Genomic DNA, 19,781 nt, shown 5'->3' with positions numbered 1-19,781 from the left:
AAGACCTGCCAGAACAGTATATGCTCTTAAGCCCTGAGCCACCTCTCCAGGTGCTCCCCACCCCACCCGCCAGCTGAGCTTCATTGAATACTTAGAACCTAAGTCTCCTGGAAAGAAAGTAAGAGCAGATGGTCTACCCTGGAGGGTTGGATGCTGCTGGGCATCAGGAGGCAGAAGCCAATTAGGATGAAAACACTATCTTACACTAAATTCCAACAGCTTTTTAAGAAAAAGATTTTAAACTAAAAACAAATCTATTTAAATTATGTGTATGTAAAACTGGTTGTGGTATATGACTCCCTAGCACTTGGGAGGCAGAGGCAACGCAAGAGCAGCCTGGTCTACCTAGTGGAGTTCCAGGACAGCCAAGGCTTTATAGTAAGACCTTGTCTCAAAACCAAAATGAATATCTGTGTGTCACATGTAGGTATGTACATGTGAGTGCAGATGTCTACAGAGGCAGCCTGATAAGGGTTCTGGGAACAAACCCAGGTTCTTTGAAAGAGCAGCAAATGCTCCTAGCTTCTCTTCAGCCCCAGAAGATTATGCGTACGTGTAGCATGTGTGTATGTGCATGTTATGCACAGGTATCCATGGAAACCAGAAGACTCCCTGCAGCTGGACTTCCAGGTGGTTGTATGCCACTATATGGATGCTGAGAACTTCTCTAAGGGCAGCAAATGCTCTTAATGACTGAGCCAACTCTTCAAACCCAGGTTGACAGCTTTCAGGTCATCCAATTCTATGAAAGGATTAAGTGTGGAACACACCAGGCTATATATTTCTTCAATCTGAACATGTGACCTTACATAGCTTTGGCAAACATGCATTTATAACTTTGCCAAATTCTGGAATTTAAGAGGGGCATGTGGCCTGAAGGGTAAGAACACAGATGTGAGTTTGAACCCCTCATTATTGAAGTCAGTAGCTGGTTGTTATCGTCATGCCAGGGCAGCTAAGGACTGGAAGGTGCAGAGGCATCACCAGCACACGAGTCCAGGACTTGTCCCCAGAAGCATCCACCAGTGGCTTCACACCGCTCTCCTGAATACACCTGCTTCTCCATCTATAAATCAAAGGGATTGGAATGGACTGCCTTCCAGGATTGAGAGCAGACACCCAGTGGGCTCAACTTCACCTGACCCATCTTCCCCAATAATTAGGTAGTGTTTTCCTTCATGAGTGGAAACCAGCAGGAGGGCCTCAGAGCGGCTGTTCCCTCTACCTTGTCCACTGTGGACCATGTGGGAAAACTAGTAAATTCAAATAGCGAAGGAAATGATGGGTCTTGGATTTATGTAACTGCAAGACTCTGCCTAGGTGAGCACCAGGCGACATGTTATCATCTGGCCACTGTGGGAAGGGGTGGGCCAGTCTATGATCACCCACCCTGCAATCAGCTCTTTATGGTGCCAACCGATCAGCTAGTTCAGCAGAATCAAATTCTTTCTGTGCCACAGCCCTGTGTGTCCACCTGTTTCCATCCTCAACAGTGGTCTCAGGTTAGCAGGGCAACTATTCAGGCTTGTGAAGTTCCATCAGGTCCCAGGAGTGTCATCCTACTGTGGGAAGTTTGCCCACCCCATAGGTGGACAATGTCCCTACATAGCTTTGAGAAAACATCCCACTTGTTCGGTGCCTTGTTAAAATTAACAAGGATAAAATAAAGAAAAAAGTAATGAGTTCTATACTTTTTTTTTTCCATCAAGAAAACTCTTGTTGAATGATGTATTTAAGTACTACAACATTTTTATGCCTTGGGGTAATATTTAAATATAAAGTAGTGGTTCAGAATAAAGCCAGGAATTACAAAACATTTGTTACCGCAAGCAATTTTAATACAAAAGTGTGTCTTGTTTTTAAACAGTTCATTGGTAGAGCTTCAATTTCTGCCTCAATTAAAACCAATTGAGATAATCACACAGCAACATGGTCAGAGCTGACGAGGAACAGCAGCTAAAAAATAGGAGCCCCAGACAGCCCCCCTTCATGGTCACTTGGTCAGCTGACTTTATTACACACAAAAAAGACGAAAGCAAACGGGACTGGTGAACAGGTGTGCTGGTGAACTCCGTCAAAGGATGAGCAAGTGTTTGTCTTAGGTCCACATTTCAAAATAGGCTTATGGAATTCATTCCTCAGTTTGTGGGAGGTTGATCGATTTAAATAAATAGCAAGAAAAAAAAAGAAAGAAAGAAAGCAAGAAAGCAAGAAAGAAAGAAAGAAAGAAAGAAAGAAGCAGATAAACAAATCTATAATTCACAGTGCCACCAAGGAGTCTCCCTCACCAGGGCCTGGGGCCTGGTGAGCACAGGAGTTTTTGATGGCTAGGCTGGACAGTTGTTAAAAATCAGTTTAAAACCCCAATGTTCTGAAGTTTCCTTTTACCCCTGAATCCTAGCAGCTATGTGCCTTTAACACCCAGTACTGAGACTTTAAGACAGTATTGCATGAACTCTTTGCAAAAGCTATCTAGATGAGGTTCTGTCTCTTCAGCTAAAATTCCGTGGCAGTGGAACAATGGCAATGCAATCTTAAGTGCCCTCTCCTTAGTTCTTGCTAATTGAGGTGTCTGTGATTCAAAAAGAAGAGTTCCTTAAACATTGCGGAATTCTTATTTTTTAATATAATTTATCTTGCTGATATAGCAAGTTAAGTTTATAAAGATGCATTTAGGAATACTCCTAAAAGATAAAGCAGGTTTACAACCCTGCGCCACATGAACCCTATTTAGGCTTTTCTTTTTAATACACATTTGCGTCTTGACCTTTTGTTTTCCTCAAATATTTCATCTCTGGGCCCCATCCATTACAGGGTTACCAGGAGGCAAATTTTATCTACATAAATATTCACATGAAAATAGTAACTTACAAAAAGGAAAAAAAATAAGGCAGCTTCATAACACAATTATTCTTTTACAATTTTAACAATATAACTTCTCCCGTTCAGAATAAATATACACCCAATGTATGGAGCAGGATTCAAAGTGGATAGTGGTATGGGGTGCTTGTACAGTGTTATCGCTTGGGACCCGGAGTCCTGGGGGAGGCAGTGGTGGTCTTCTTAGACATGGTTGGGATTTTGGAAGGTTTGGTGAGCCCTCTTCTGGAGCTGCCCTGGCCTCCTGCAGCGCTGCTCTCAGAAGTGTCTGAACAAGCTGACTGAGTCTCTAGAAGGTCAAAGTCAGAGGCATCGCTTCCTCTCCGGCTGCTGGCTCGACTCCCGGCCCGGCTCCCGGCCCGACTCCCAGGACGGCTGGCGGACTTTTTAGGGTCTGGAATTGAAGAGTAAAGCAGGGATTTAATGGAGAAGGCATGCTATGAAAACACAGGTGACCGGAGGCCAAGAGGTTGCTGCTGATAGCACTTGATTTGCTGAGTGGCCTTGGGAGAAACCACGCCATTCTGGACCCACACTTCAGTACAGCAGGCAGGAACCCTGTCTGGTTTGTGAGGCTACCTGTCCCCTGAGCAGCAGAAAGCAAAGCTGCTCAGTCACTATGGCGCAGGAAGGTGAATGGATGGTAAATGGAGGTGCAGGTGGGAAGAGGAGAATCTAAGAGGTCAATTTTTAGGTTCCCAGGAGGAGTTGCAGTCAGCCAGCTTCCACTTCCCCAGTTCACCAGCAGTCACAAAAGCACGGCACTCTGGGAAAGTTGCTAACAGTTTGCGTTAGCTCCAGTGTTGAGTGTAGGAGGTCAGAGTTCGCTGCACTCACAAGAAAAGCAATGGCTGCCCAAAGAGTGCGTGTCTTTCTGGGCAGGACATCAAGGGCTCATCCTAACACTGGCTCCTGAGAGGCTGACATTTGCCCAATTCAGAGCAGCTGGGCTATTCCTCCCATCCTCAGCCCTGTATATGGTGGGTACTTACCTGCCCGGTTAGTTTTGGCACCTGTGGAAGCTGGGGAAGAGCTGTTGCTGGTGTCGCCAGCAAGGGATGTCCGGCTAGAGTGGAAAGTTGGTGTTGGCCGTTTCAGCTTGCTGCCTGTCGATGGAATGACCTTCAAAATAATAAAAGGTCATATTTACCTGATAAAAATCTTTGCTAAGTATTTAATTATATTGTCTATTTAAAAGTCTCTTTATAGACAACCATTTGAAAAAGCAAATTAAAAGTCCAGGAAAACAAAGATCAATTCACAAAATGCCCTAGATCATAGATTTTTAAAAAAAATATTCTCAAGAAGAGGTTTCAAGGTTCAATTAAAACTTTCGGAGTGTCTTCTAATGCCTGCTATTCCCTAGGAATGGCGACCTTTCAGTGCCTGTTATCCTGCTGATAAATCTCCCTAGAAATGTGAGATCTTCAAGTAGTAAGCCATTACAGCTACAAATGAATGACGGGTAACAAGAAGAGGAATTTGAATAGCCCTATGTACCAGTGTGCTGGGGCAGCAATCTAAAGCAGGCTCAAGCAACAGCCACCTGCCTTCAGCATACGCAACAGATGTCAAGATCTCTTCATGAGACCCCCCAGGAGATGAGGGATGGATCCTGTCTCTCCATTTCTATCACACACCCTTCTGGTTCAGCCATCTTAGCTGTCTGGGCCTCTCTGCTATTTGCCCTATATCCTGGGAAGTCTCATCCCCTTGTTTTTAACTGAGCTCACACTGTTACTGTACACGCATGGCTTAGACCATGTACCTCAGGGCTATGTTGAGAGGGTAATCTTATCAAGAGGCCTCACCTCTCAACACCACTCGAAGCTTTCTTCCACTTCTGCGTTTCTACTTTTAAGGATAGCATTTTAACACCTGACGTACATATCTGCTTATGGCCTCTTTGTCCCACATTAAAGCATTAATTCCATAAAAGCAGAAGCTTTTGTTTTATTGATGTACTCTCACATCTTTGCACCTACAACTATGTGGCTAAAAAGGACTCCATCCCACCTTGCTGAATAATTCTAACCTGAATAAGAGCTGCATCTTATAACTGCTGCTATTGCTACATTTCCTTATGTAAGTTTTAAAAATATCATACTGTAGAGAAAGAACATTTTAAACTGTTTTAAAATATTACTATGACATGGTATACAATTCCAGTTTTTCCATGAAGTTGGATAAATTGTTTTCCAGAACCTTTAAGATGCTTATATAGATAAGAGTAAAGCGCCCCATCTCATTGTGCAGGTTGAATTTCTTCACAAAGGAAAAGCAAAAGCGACAGGAAGTGATTGATACTCAAGCAGGAACTCTCCTGGCCACCAGGGTGAGCAGCACCAGTTCCAAGAGCTATCCTTCCCGAGCACTGTTGCCTGGAGCTCACAGGTCTGGCGTTTCTGGACTGGGGTTCTAATTTAGGGCCTGGCCTGGCCAGAGTACCGATGAGTGAAGAACTTGCAATGAAGGGTTATATTGTAGGATAAGACAAACAAGGGCCACCTCAGAGTCCTATGGAGCCTGTGTCATGAGCAACACTGACACTTCCCACATTTGGGGTTTCAACGGAGCTGGAAATCCCAGAGGGAAAAAGCAAGGGCAAGCTAAATCTTAGGTTCTCAGGCAGTCAGCTGGATCTTAAGTTGAGACCACAGTTCTCAGCTGGAGTTTGACCCGGGAGTGGGATAAGTCCACAAGAGGCTGTTCATTCACAGCCCTGGCTTCTGTGCCCAACCAAAGATGGCACCGTGCTTGGAGGGTTAGAGCCCAACATTCTCTGCAGGGGCTGAGAGATGCGAAACATGCTGCTAGTGCACAGCCTCCCTGCCCAGGTTTTGTTTCAGCTTCTCTCTTTTCCTCTTTAGAGGCAGGCTCTCAGTACATGGTCCACATGGCTTTGACATCAGACCTGCTGCCTCAGCCTCCCATGTGCTGGGATTATAGGTGTGTGCTACAACACCCACCCATGTTTTGATTCTCAAACACTCTTCCTCCAAAAGTATTTAGGTATTTTAATGGCTCTATGTGAACATGCTTAACCGTTGGTATGTGTATTTAAATCAAAGCTACAGAAATCCAGGTACCTAAGCCAAGGAACCAAGAAGGTGGAACTGGAGCCCCAGAGCAGTGGCCACTTGTAGGGAAACTGTGCTTGACTGGAGTAGATAGCACCCATGCCTTGGACCCATGTGGCAGCACCAACCACCCTAGGGAGGGGGTCTTGCAAATCATCCTCCTGTTCTAAACACATAGAACATTGATGAACATGCACTGTGGTTTAATTTCAAGTGTTTATAACTCGTCTGTGTAGCTGACATTTGGAGATTTCAAGAAACCTAATTACAAGTACTGTCAACAAATAAACAGCCAGGAATGACTGTTATCAATCATCCTGAACAAATGTTATGTTTAAAAACTTATAAAGCTGCCAAGCAATCTTGTTTTAGGCATCTCTTACTCATCTCCAATTTTGGTGAATCCGAGTTAGAAACTCCTGAAAACACTTGGCCAACTTGATCAATCAGCTGTGTCAGCAAGCACCCCAAAGATGGAAGAGACTTTGGCCTCATGTCAGGAAAAAGAGCTGGGCTGGTTCTTGGCATGAGTGAGGGCCTCTTCATGACCGTGTCCCACTCAGCAAAGCCATACTCTACCTCAGGGCTGAGGAGCTGGAGGTCAGGACAGTGGCTGTCCCTGACATGGGTGCCAGCTTTACTGTTTACCAACCAGGGTTTGTCATAACAGCGAGAGAACTGAAGTGGAGTCTGTGGAATGGAAATCCAAAGGGAAGGGCGGGAACAATTGAAAAATCGAACAGAAAAGGGAGTAAATTGGGGGAGGGGGATGACGACACTAAATTTTAAAGAAACATAAACAAATAAAATACATGGAAATCCAATGGGCCGAGATGGAGCAGGTAGAAAGGTATTCTTCACCTATAGCTCGCTGTACCAACAAGCTCATCTGTCAGCTCCAGCTGCACAGACAGTACCTAGACTTTCCAAACCAGTGACCTAACTCTGGACAAGCTCCAACTCAAAATGGGAGTAAGATGGAAGAATCGTTTCTGATATAACCAGCCTGAATATACATTTTACTAAATCCCTCAAAGGTGGTGGTGATCTGTGCACTGTGGGGGTTTGGGCAGAGTTGCTCTATGTTTTTATGTTCTTTTCCTTGCTAGTCTTCTCAGGGGCTGCCCATCAATGAACATCTACCAAGATGGGAATGGGAAAGGACAGCACAAAGGAGGTCAGCACACACCTTGGTCCCGCTGGCTGGGGTGGCTGGAGAAGAAGGCATGGACGTACAGCTGTGATTACTCTGACTAGCACTTGAGCTGGAGCGGGTGGGAGAGGCTGCTCGGGAAGATGGCTTGGACCTTCGACCCCGTGATCGGAATGGAGTCATTCCCTGGGATGCCCCTTCTGGCAGGATGAATTTTTCTCGAAGCTCTATGTTAGTTCTGCCTCGTGCTAAAAAGAAAACAAAACACACATACATGCATATAGTCAATTATCTTAAAAATGTATCTTGGATAGTCATACAGTTGCTTGACCCCATGATAACAGTAGGGTATGCATAGGTTTTATACCACCTATGGATTCTTTAAAAATAGCTTTGTCATGTTCTGACCCACAGCAGATACACGGGCTAATATCTTAGCTTGCTCTCACAAGCAAGTCTATCAACAGAGGATCACCCACTCTGCTGCCATCATCTGGCTTTGCTGCTTGTCCCCTGGGGTAAGCAAACTGTAGCTGCCAAGGAGACACAGATGCAACAGGACACAAGCCTCTGACCTTAATCAAACTCCTGTTTTCTCTCTCATAACATGTGTACTTTTTGCTGAATTTTTGCAAGATGTACGGTAATGATGTAGTGGAGATAAGTGGCATCAAGACTCTTCCATTTGAATTCTGTCAATAACAATCCTAATGAAAGGGGTCCAGGAAGCCAGGACAGTAAAGATGAGGACAGATTCTTTAAGAAGTAAACATGTAAGGAGAGAGAAAGACCAAGACCGTGCACAAAACTGTGGGTGAGAATCTGTTAGGTAAAAAGCTGAGAGCAGCAGGAAGCTGGAAGAGTGACTGCAGCAGGAGAGGAACTGAAGGGGAAGACTCGGGAACAGCAGTGAAGGCTAACTGGTGCTACCTCGGGGTCTTCCGGAGCTGTGAGACCAGACCTCAAATACAGATGCAGTCAGAGCTATCAAGTACAGTCAGAACAAATGTTGGTGTTAAAGACACCACTAATTTAAAAGAAATACTTCCTCTGGAAAAGATCCTTTGATTTCTCACTGGACAATGCCCTGTAGTAACTCTGGACCTGCTTGTCTACTCTAGACGGTTCAAGATTATACCCATTTGGCAGGCAGTAGAGGAGTCCTAATTGAGTAAACATTTGATAGTTCCCTTCTACACATACTGCCTGAGGGAAGAAAAAAATCATCAGAGGATACAAGAGGAAGCCTTGGGAATGGTAACTAGTTGGGGACAGCCACATTTAAAATGTTTTAGAAAAGGCAGTAAGTGGATGGTAGCATGAACGAGCTACTTCATAGACTGAGGCAGGGAAGATGTTTCAGCCCATGAGTTTGAGACTAGCTTGGGCAAACAGAGCAAAATTCCATCTCAACAAACATACAATAAAGAGGACAATCTATAGTAACAGAGTGATAAGATTATATTCCTCCCCACACTACAATTTATACAGTATTACCACATGCAATACTACACTTGATTTTCAGAAGCATCTTTATCTCACTAGACAAAGGAATGGAAGAGCCTACAAAGACTGGTCAAGTCACAGCCGAGGTAGCCTGTTTGTTAGCTATTCTCTTTACCCTGCCTCTAAGACATTCCTGCCATTCTCTTTAAGGCATCACCCACATCAGCTTATCTCCATGGCCTTTGCTGGGTAAAAGTCTACTTCATAACAAGACCTCCTTGGAGCTCCAGAAGCCATGTAAACACCAGGTATGGAGGTGTGCATCTGTAACTCCAGAGCTAGGGAGAGGGGTAAGCAGATCCCGGGGGCTCACTGGGTAATCAGCCTAGTCCAAACAGCAAACTCCGGATTTAGTAAGATATCCCGACGCCAGCCTTTGGTTTTTACAAACTTTAGCACACCTACATCCTTCCTCTGACAAGAACAAAAGTTGCTCATTCTTACAACCTATAGCAGGCACATCATGATTAACATACTGGCATATCTTCATTTCTCTGAGCAACTGTATACATACTTTTAATATAAAAATATCAGGACCATGCCTCCATTTCCTGTGTCTCTCATGTTAAATTCCAACTAACTTCAAGGTATAATTTCATCATATATGTCACTTTACTGGATAATTGTTGCATTTCTAATTTGTTAATAGTTTTAAAAATACAGCTAAAATATTTTTGTACATATTCTGACACTTTCTAAGGATAAATTTATACAAGTAGTTTTGCTGGGGGAAAGACATTTTCTTCAGAGGGGTAACCACTTGTTGTCTATGCTCCTTCAATAACTCTAATTAAACTCTGGTTCAATGGGTGCACACTTGCACATGTGTGCACACCCACACACAAAGTTCTAAGCCAAGTATTTTTAGGTTGAGTAAGAGTGCCTTGTCTGCATATATGTATAGGTACCATGTGTGCCTAATGACTGTGGAGGTCAGAAGAGGGGAATCCCCTAGAAACAGAGTTATGGATAGCTGTGAGCCATCAGATGAGTTCTGGGAACTGAAACCACTGTGTCCTCTGTAAGTGTTAACTCCAGCTGCAGAGCTGGATCTCTAGCTCCTTTTACTTTTTAGTGTGTGTGTGTGTGTGTGTGAGTGTGTGTGAGAGAGAGAGAGAGAGAGAGAGAGAGAGAGAGAAAGAGAGAGAAAGACTGAGAATGCCTATGTGCACATGAATGCAGGTGCTCACAGAAGACAGAAGAGGGCATTAGATCCTCTGGAACTTGACTTATAGGCAGTTGTAAGTCTCCTAATGTGGGTGGGAACTGAACTCTGATCCTCTAAAAGGGCATTCTATGCTCTTAACTGCTGACCCAGCCATTTCTCCAGTCCTGAAAACCACCTTTTAAAATCTCCATAAATGATTTCTAGATCTTTACTACCCGCGGGAAAGTAATAGCTAACCCTTTAAAACATACATAGTACATTAGGCACAGGTGTACCGGTTTTTAAAAGCAGAAAAACGGCACAGTGTACATGTGTAAGTGGAGGAATACTTCAGGGCCAGTTTTCTCCTTCCACTATGTGGGTCCAGTCATCAAGGTTGGCATCAAGTGCCTTTATCTGCTGAGCCATCTCAGCTCATTAGACCTAGAAGCACTGTTTTTATCTCCACCCAAAGCATTATGTATGATCTTTGCACAAAAACAAACAAGACCCACTATGGCAGTATCAGAAAACTGTATAAACAGCAAACCCATCTTTAGTGGAATATGATTATTTTTTTAAATTGGTCTAAACCAACACATGATTTGAGACTGTTTATCATTTCAGTAGCTATGTAAAAGAAGTAACTAAAGATTTGGGATTAATAATCTTGTCACTAATTCTATGATGTCCTCAGTATGTTATCTTCTACAGTTCACAGGCACAAAGACTACAACAGCAGTTGGCCCTACAGAAGCCCTGGATAGGTCCTTATCCACTCTGTCTATTTTTTGATGAAGGGTCTTACTATGTAGCCCAGGCTACCATTCTTGATCCTTCTGCTTCTCCCTTAAATAGCTGGAATTTCAGCAAATACTACCAGCCCAGCAAGTAACTTGTTGTCTTGATGTTCCTGGCCCTCCAGCTTCCTGCCAGGCCCTCTAGCCCTTGGGCGTTGACTTCTAGCACTGTTCTGACAGGACAAGATTTTGCCCACTGATGGCAGCAACTGAAAGCTGCCAGTAAGTTCTATTTCAGTCAATGGACAGAAGTTGATCGCCAAGCTGCAAGGTGGCATTCTTGGAGATCTGGAGTGTCTTACCTTTGCTCTGAAAGATGAAGAAGAGGGCCACCAGTTCCCACAGAAAATAGCTACTAGACTGCCCTCCCAAATGTCCTTGGGTTTCTGATTTTTTTCTGAGGAAGATCAAGCAGGCAGTATTCTTTCAGCCAGCAGCTTGTGAACAGAGCAGGCAGCAAACAGGCAACCAGGGGTCATCAACACCACATGCAGCGCCACTGTTGCTTAGCCTAACTTTTTACACGACGGGAAAAATGGGACCATGGTAGATTTAGAGAACACTGTTTTGTTGTTTTTACAGAGATAAGGTTAAAAAGATGTGTATGCTGTTCCTCATTTAAAGCAGTGAAAAGATTCTTAAATCAAGGACACTGGTTCATGATAAAATTAAATACTAAAACTAAATAAAACTCAAATTTAAAAACTTCTGAGCAATCATTTACTCCTCAGCTATTATTCTGGCTTGTTGAAATAAATGCAGAATGAATTAAAGAGAAGAAATTTATAGATACCCATATACTCATGTGAGAACCATACCCTACAGGTTTCTCTAAATCTTTCAGAATGATTAAAAACTACTTCCAAAGAAGTTATGTAACTTTACTGCAAACATTTATTTTTGCTTAGTTTATAAGTAAGCTTTAATAACCTAACTGCACAGGCTGGACCAACTATACACACAGGGGACATGCAAGAGAATAGGGTGGTGGTCAGGACCACCACTCAAAAGCCTGGCTGGCCCTTAAGTTACTTAAATTTTCCATACCTCAAGCTCCTACTTTATAAAATGGAGATAACAGAATCTACACCTCATAGGATGAATATGAGATGCAACTGTGTTTTTATTTGTAAAGTACTTATATAGAGGTATTTATTTATTTTTATTTACTTATTCTCAATGCAGAGGTATTTAGTAAATAGTATTAAATTCTGTGGATACCATCTCATTAGAGATAGCCAAGGCAGCGGACATCAGAGAGCCAAGAGATGTTACAGTTTTGGAGCAAAGCAATTCTCAAAGGACAGGTGAAGAGGGACAAAGCATAAAAGCCAACCTATGGGAGACTGACTGGAAATCGAAGAGCTGGAATCAGAACGCTTTATTTTACTCCCGGGATGATGAACTGGAATAAAAAAGATGTAAACACAGAGACAGAGACAAGAGCAAGAAACACAGAAACCAGTCAAGGAAGACAGAGAGCTGAGGCTGTACCCACATGCAGTTCTAACAGGAAAAAGGAGAGGACCTGGCTGGGCAGGATGCAGCTGTGACTACCAGCTGCTCAGGCTAAGCTCCCGTTTTCTTTTGCCTGGGGGTGGTTGTCTTTTCCTGTCTTGTTTAGGCAACCGTCTGTGGGGCTGCAGGCATATGTCCTTTAGCTTCCCCCCATTAAGGATGGTTACCAGTCCTCTGCATGGGAGGGGTTCTGAGTCTCAGTCACAGGAATTACAGACTAGAGGATCAGAGGCTTTAAGAAGAACCCGAAAGTGTACACAAGGCTTCCCTCTAGGTTAGTGCTAATGTCACACCAAACATAAATAGGTAAAACCAATAGATTCTTTTTCTGTTTTGGAGACAGGGTATCATTTTAGCTCAGGCTGGCTATGAACCTGAGGATGACTTTCAACACTTTATCTCCTCCCTCCACCTCACCAATATGAAAGCTTGGACACCAACAAATTTTTAATTCTCATTCCTGTGTTCTTTCCTGACAGCTTTAGCTTCTTCAGGTTTTTCTACCTGAAACTCCGGGTGCTAATCTGGGCTGGATGATACAGTATCAGACACTTTAATAACAAGACAAAAATCAGAAAGACCCACCATCAATGCTTCCCAGAAAATCAGTGTGGGTTGATCATACATCCTTCCGTGTAATGTGGGGTGCTTACTTACCTCGGCAGGGATCGTTTTTCACTAAGAACTCATCCAAGGCCATCCATCCTCCACCAACACGGACCATCACAGTGCTGCGCAGAATACGGACCAGCCGCAACTGCTGAGAATCCCCAAACTGGAATCAAGGGGAAATTCAGTTAACAGGGCATCTTAGTGTAGACTTATATTCCCCCCACACTCCCAAAGCAGACTGTATTCAGACAGGAATGATGTGGCAGTCGGGGAAGAATTTAGAACTCAATTTTGCATGTTTACATTGTCAGAAAAAGGTCAGCAAACAGAAAAGCAGAAAGACTACCTATGAGCCACTGTCATGATATCCTTCCACTGGGATAAAATCAGTTCCTGATGGCTACATCTTGGCTCCTGTACCACAGGTACAGGAGGCAAGAAGGACATGCATTTGCTCACTTGGATTCTTCTGAAGGTTCTGCCGAAGGGAGCACTCCACACTGTTATGTTTATTTCTTTAAAGAATGGGGATCAACTTCTGAATACAGTGTGCTGGAAAGTTAAGTGGATGGCAGCAAATACTAAGTCAAGCATTAAAAAGACTCTTGCAAAGAATCCTCATTACAAGCTTAGGAAGAAGTTTGGTTTCTGTTCATTCGGTTCTCAGAAGTAAACCCTGTATGAACTCTGATTGTGATGTCACCAGGAGAAAAAGTTTTCAAGCTGAATAAATGATTAGATGGAATTAAAATTTAGTTGAAGAAACAGAAATTTTAATCTCTTATTATGATTAGAAACAGTGTTCAATAATCATTCTGGACCTTAGAAAAAAGTAAGATGGGCTTTTTATTGTCTCCACTCCTAATCTCCTACTTCCCAGTTCTACCTTAATATTTGGAGCTTCCCAGTGTACAAACCACCTTTTCCCAAAATGAAGCAACAAAAAAAGAAGCATACTAAGATTTAAAAACAAACACCAGACCAAAAGTCAAAGAAATAGAATTCCTAAGGCTATTAAGGAGACTGGGGCAGGTAAGTAAAAAGAAGGACTTAACCTCTTAACTAGGATTTTCAAAGTTATAGAAGAATCATAACTTTGAAGCAGGGAGAAAAACTGAAATTGCAGGAAAGGATGTTTGAGGAGGATACACAGCCATCCTTCTCAGTAATAACACACAGTGGCTGGTGGTTATCTCTGCATCCTCTGCTGCTCTGGCTCAGGTGCACTATGTACACAGGAGGAAGTTTGGAAAATGCTCTCTCTTCCCTCCCCAGCCATTTACTCCAAAAACAAATGCTTATAGCATTTGTCTCACACAGCGCTTAAATGTTTACACAAAGTGGTCAGAGTGACAGCACGGTGGAGCAGAATCAGCCCTTCTCACAGCTGTAAGGAAAAAGACCCTTTCTGGAAAGAAAGCTATTCCCTACCTTCGAGGGAACAGGCCTGATGTGCTATTAGCAACCTGAGCCACTATGGTTTTCTCTGAATAAGTGAGGACTAGAAAGGATGTGCACCTGTGTGGCTCCCAGAGTCAAAGGGAAGGGGTGATCTGGAAATAGTAAACCCTCCAGTTTGTTACCCACTGACCTCAGGGTTGCTTTTCTTTAGTATCTCCCCAAAGCGGTTGGAAAGATTCTAATTTGTTAGAATTACTAAACACTCCAGGGAGTGGGGGGCTATATAGCTCTAGAGGCCTGCAGAACAAGGCTGGAAAAGAGCCACAGAGAACTCAGGCAGAATCTTGCCAGTCACTGTTTCCTTTTCTCACTGGGAATTAAGTTTTTATGACATCAGCTGTGTGAGCGTGGCATGCAACCTTTGAGGCCCCCAGTACAACATGTACAAAACGGACTTCATAATTCTGCTCACAGTATTAGAGCGACTCACCAAATCCTCCCCAGGTTAATGGAGTAGTAGAGTAGGGTGTCAGGGTGCCGTCAAAGGGACCCTACCTAATAGGTGTAATCACCAGAAGTCGGCATGCTGGGCGCTTGACTGTAGTTATTATTAACTAGTTGTAGCATTGGGGACAGACTCTAAGGACATGTAAGGCAAATGTTCTATCACTGAGATACACTATTAGATTTTTATTTTTATTTTCAAAATTTGAAACAGGGACTTGTCAACTTTCCAAAGCTAGCTTCAAACTTGCCTCCCAAGGAGCTAGGATTTCAGTTATAAGGAAGATATTATGCCCAGCTCATGAGGATTTATTTAAAACCAACTTGACTGTTCTCAATCTTATATTTTTCTAGTCTTTGTTCTTCCCACTGGCCCAGAATATTACTGTAGTTAGTGATTATTGTAGTAATTTTTTCAACAGTGATTTAGGACTTCAAATTAACTCTTAGTGTTTCTAACTTCCTGTCAGATAGATTTCATTCATGCAACTTCCTTCCACATTTGAGAGACAGCACCCAAGAACCCTCAAAAGAAATCTCAGAGGTTAGAGTTGCCAAGTGGAGTCAAGACTTTCAATACTTTGTGAAAATCTAATGAGAACTCATTTCATTTTGGATGGTTGGGTATAATCTGCAAATTTCAGGCAGAAGTCAACTATGTTTTCCACATTATAAATTATAATTTCTTTTTTAAAATGTAAATATAAAGACCTGTAACTATTAAATTAGTACTTAGATAATATTAAGATACCCTCAGAACTTTTTCACTCAAGTATACATTAGAAAATTTTTATTAAAAGACTGGCAATGAATCAGAACTATGCCAATGGTACTCTGATCCCAAATACAGAAGTGTAAGTCCAGGCTCTTTACAGGTGGAATGGATGCTATCAGAGCCTTGATTTTCCTGAGTCATAATAGTAATAACTCAGTGCAGCACAATATTATTGTTTTTAGCCAGCCTAATTTGGAATGGCAAAATTCATTTTTTAAAAAAATATAAAATTGTATCTTTTGCTGATAAGACAGCTTTGTGATAATAGCTTTGTTAGCAGTTTCTCCACTTGGTAAGATAACCAGATGTGACCCAGGCATGCTTCCAGGAGATTATGTCCTTTCCCCATAGCAAAGAACAGGCAACATCAGCTACAAAGACCACATCCACCGAGAAGGACATTGCAAGGCACACTGTACCTGATTGCCGAGGAAGAACTACAGACAGTAAGAGTAAAGGGTGCAGGGGAAAAAAGAGAACATTTTTGTCAAGTTAACACTAGCACACAGCAATTTTATCATATTACCAATCTAAGTACACACTGACCACATTCTTACTGGGCATCGACACGGGAAAGATTTTACAGCGAAAGCCTGAACTCTCCATCTTGTGCTTCTTTTGTCAATCCATTTTACTCATTGGTAATTAAACAAACAAACAAACAAAATAACTCCAAACAAAACAACAACAAAAATAAACACAAGAAAACAAAACCCAAGATTTAAGACAGAGCTTACTAAGTGCTCTGGGCTAGGTAAGAGGCAGAGCTACCTGCACTCAGGACATCCCAACCCCAGGTGAGCCCAGGGTTTTGTACAGCTGTGCAAGCACAGCTTTAGCCTCTGAGGACATTTTTGAGTTCCTAATGGAACCTGGATCTTCCTGTGTTTTCAATTGAAGATGGTCACCTAAGTCTTCTTTGCTAACTATAGGTTTTTTTCTTGAAATTTTAGGGCTCCTTGACAAGCTGATGAACAGTTAAGGAGATCTGGTTTAGTCCCAAGAGAAGCTAAGACACAAGTATACTTTACTGTTTCTTCTGGCCATCCCTAACAAGGCTCCAGAGAAGGAGACTGGCTCCTCAGTGCATGTGGGTGGCAGCTGTAGCCCAGCTCAGCACAGGAACACTAACGTGTTGGGCCCTTGACACATTGTCTTCCAGGAGCGTGGGAACTCTTATGTTTGCAATGACCAGTTCTCGGGGATAAGGCATCACTCTTTTTTTTTTTTTTTTAAAGTGAAAAAATTAGAACAAAGGAAAATTTGTATGTGCACAAACACATCAGAGGACACTTTTTGGGACCTTTACATGCTGAGCCATCTCTAGCTCCTCATCCCTACTTAAAAAAAATTAAGATATTTTTGTGATATAGATGTGGGGAGCTGGAACTTACTATGTAGAGTTGACCTTGAATTTACAATGATCTTTTTGCCTTTGCCTTCCAACTTGTGTGGTTACAGGCAGATTACCAGGCTCTGCTTCATGAATCTTGATAAAACTGTTTCCCAAGGTCCCTTATCCTCACTCCCCTGAAGATCTAGGTCAGCAGTGACAATGAGAGCTCTAAAATGTTAAGTTTTCTATCTTTTTTTTTCCTTTTTCTTTCTTTTTTTTTTTTTTTTTTTTTTTTTTGGTTTTCAAGACAGGGTTTCTCTGTAGTTTTGGAGCCTGTCCTGGAACTAACACTTGTAGACCAGGCTGGCCTCGAACTCACAGAGATCCTCCTATCTCTGCCTCCCAAGTGCTGGGGTTAAAAGTGTGCGCCACCACTGCCCAGCTAAATGTTTTTTCTATCTTGTCAAATACAAACTACGGTCTCCCTGGAAAATAGTAACTTTTCAGATGAAATTACACAGGGCATGAAACCGGACACCTATGAATGAATGTCCACGGATTCCAGGCCTCTGGAGGCACGGGGAGTGAAAAGGCAGGACGACACAGGAGGAAATGACCTCCACAGATGGTGGGTTTGTTTTCTCTTCCTTACCCGGTATTTATTCTCTCCAATCTGCTCCACCTGAAATCTTTTTGCACACTTGCACTGTGCCACTTGTCTTGTGACCTGTTGGTTGTGAACAGCAAAATGGTGTAAGGGCAGAGAAGGATTTTCTGTTTTAAATGTAAACAGAGAAGCTACTCATTATTATTATTATTATCATCATCATTATTATTATTATTTTCTTTTTTTGTTTTGCCTTTTGCCTTTGGAAAGAGGATCTCACTCTGAAGTCCAGGCGGTTCTAGAACTTGCTATGCAAACTACCCTGTTCCTCAACTCAGAGAGATCTTGTCTGCCTTTGTCTCCTAGTTGCTGGGATTACAGGTCTCTACTTGGTTCATCTTAAGCTTTTAATACATGCGTTTATCTTTTACTCAAAATTTAACCCTTCTTGAGATAAGAGATACTGAGAAAAAAAAAACACCAGATGAAAGAAATATTTATCATTGCTTCAAAATTCTTTAGAGGAAAAGAGATAATACGGACCTATCAAAATCAAATGACCAATAAAGCAAATCATGAACTGAACGAAATTTCAACACAGAAATTTCCTGGGATCAGTCTCTTTCCACATTTATGTGGTTCCAAGGAGCACTTTCCCCACTGAGCCATCGACACATGATACAGTTCACCCCTTATTGCTGCATTTGAACCCACCTGATCCCTTATAAGTCCCCCTATGGACCTTATAGCACTATAGACATGAGTATCAGAGTTGGAGCCATCCTCTAGACCAAGCTAGAACTCAGTCGTCAAAGGCCTTCTAGAGTTTGCTGAAACACTAACTCTAAATGATTGCTTCCCAAAATGATTCACACATCCAAATTCAGGGCAATATAAACCTATGGTCAAAATACTCGACTCCAATTCTCCATACCTCATCTTCAATTTTATCTGCATCAGTTGTTGGTCGATAGGCATCCTTGTTGGGATGTAGGGCAGCCACAAATTCATAGTAGTCAATGTAGCCATCCCCATCTCTGTCAAAAATGTCAGCCACAGCCGTCATCTCTAACTTGGTGGTAGGAAACTCTGGGGAAAAGAAACCATGATTTGAAACAATGAAACATATGTGGCTGGTTGGCAATTATACAAGTACCCGAAGAAAAAGAATTATATCTTGATCTTTTCCTAGACAACAACAAAACCATCACATATCTACTCTAGAAAATTCAGGAGACAACAAATTTTAAAGATACAAATCACTGGCTCAGCTTTAAGAGTACTGTTGCTCTTGCAGAGGGCCCAGGTTCAATTCCCAGCACCCACATGGTGGTTCACAACCATCTACAACCACAGATCCAGGGATCTGATGCCGTCCTCTGACTTCTAAGGGCACCAAGCATATGTACATACAGGCAAAAAACTCACACATAACATAAAGTGAATAAATCTAATTTTAAAAAAGATACAAATCATTTAAAAAATGTATCTCCCAAGGAGTAGTCATTGCTGACTTTTAAATGTTTTTGCCTACAGACCCCTCACATTTTTTGTATGTTTTATTTTTTGAGACAGGGTTTCATATAACCCAGACTGGCCAAGGATGACATTAAACTTCTGATCTTCCCTGCCATTACTTCCAAAGTGCCGGGATCCGAGGGATAGACAAGCATAACTAGTTTATGGGGTACCGAGGATAGGATCTATGGCTTCATACAAGCTGCACAAGCACTTTAGTAAGAGTGATATTTCCAGAGGCCTTCCCCATTTTAAAAACAAAAAGTAGTATCAGACTTTAGATATAGTAAAAAAATATAAACTAAAACAATATTACAACCATCCGTAGAATTATCACTCATCTTAAGATTTAGTTATGCCAGCCATGTTGGATGCTTAAAACGATGTCATAAAATAGTGTCATAAAATAGTGTTGCTTTGGAATAGCATCCTGCCCTGTTTAAACTTCACAATCACGTTTGAACTCTTTCTATCCCTACTGAAACGAGATTCTTCCATTCATGAAAACAACAGATAACACTCAGCAGAGCTTCTTCCCTCAAACTATAGTTCTTAAGACATACCAATTTACCACAATGTTACAATTTCTACCAAGTGTGAGGAATCTAGATGTGAACTGTGTGTAGAGTGAGAATCCACTTACTGGATGCTAAAATGCCGTCGATGAACTCCTGACGCGTTATCTTCCCATCCTGGTCCTTGTCAATACGCCGGAAGAAATCCATGACTCGAGATTTTTTGTGATTCATCCAACGCATATACTTTTTCCTCCAGACATCAAAGTCAAAGTTGGCAAATTCCTTTAACTAGATGGAAGTCAGAGATATCAGTAAGTCTTGCTGTTCTGAACCCAAAGCATATCTAAATTCTCAGACATTTAGTAAAGCCATGCAGGCCTTCCAGGGGACACCAACAATGCTATCTACGCTCACTGGTGAAAGCAC

At 42.2% G+C, this 19,781-nt stretch overlaps 1 protein-coding gene across 11 annotated transcripts in view; it reads right to left on the bottom strand.

Moving 5' to 3' along the window:
• Nucleotides 1-1,816: 1,816 nt before the first annotated feature.
• The window catches only part of LOC119816258 (microtubule-actin cross-linking factor 1), a 319,531-nt gene continuing 301,566 nt past the window's right edge, over nucleotides 1,817-19,781 (bottom strand). For 6 of the 11 annotated variants that reach the window (XM_038332756.2, XM_038332759.2, XM_038332755.2 and 3 more), the window contains 9 exons: nucleotides 19,481-19,643; nucleotides 18,254-18,408; nucleotides 17,365-17,439; nucleotides 15,796-15,813; nucleotides 12,742-12,859; nucleotides 7,150-7,361; nucleotides 6,540-6,650; nucleotides 3,873-4,002; nucleotides 1,817-3,274 (listed from right to left, as the gene is read on the bottom strand). In XM_038332756.2, coding sequence (XP_038188684.1) covers nucleotides 3,018-3,274; nucleotides 3,873-4,002; nucleotides 6,540-6,650; nucleotides 7,150-7,361; nucleotides 12,742-12,859; nucleotides 15,796-15,813; nucleotides 17,365-17,439; nucleotides 18,254-18,408; nucleotides 19,481-19,643 — 1,239 coding nt within the window. In that variant the 3' untranslated portion in view covers nucleotides 1,817-3,017. The remainder of the gene's footprint in view (nucleotides 3,275-3,872; nucleotides 4,003-6,539; nucleotides 6,651-7,149; nucleotides 7,362-12,741; nucleotides 12,860-15,795; nucleotides 15,814-17,364; nucleotides 17,440-18,253; nucleotides 18,409-19,480; nucleotides 19,644-19,781) is intronic. The other 5 variants (XM_038332760.2, XM_038332765.2, XM_038332762.2 and 2 more) reach the window with 3 other exon arrangements.

This window comes from Arvicola amphibius, chromosome 6, assembly GCF_903992535.2.
Source record: "Arvicola amphibius chromosome 6, mArvAmp1.2, whole genome shotgun sequence".
Lineage (NCBI taxonomy): Eukaryota > Metazoa > Chordata > Mammalia > Rodentia > Cricetidae > Arvicola > Arvicola amphibius.
The sequence above is the reverse complement of the archived record's forward strand: the minus strand, read 5'-3'. Positions and strand labels throughout refer to the sequence as shown.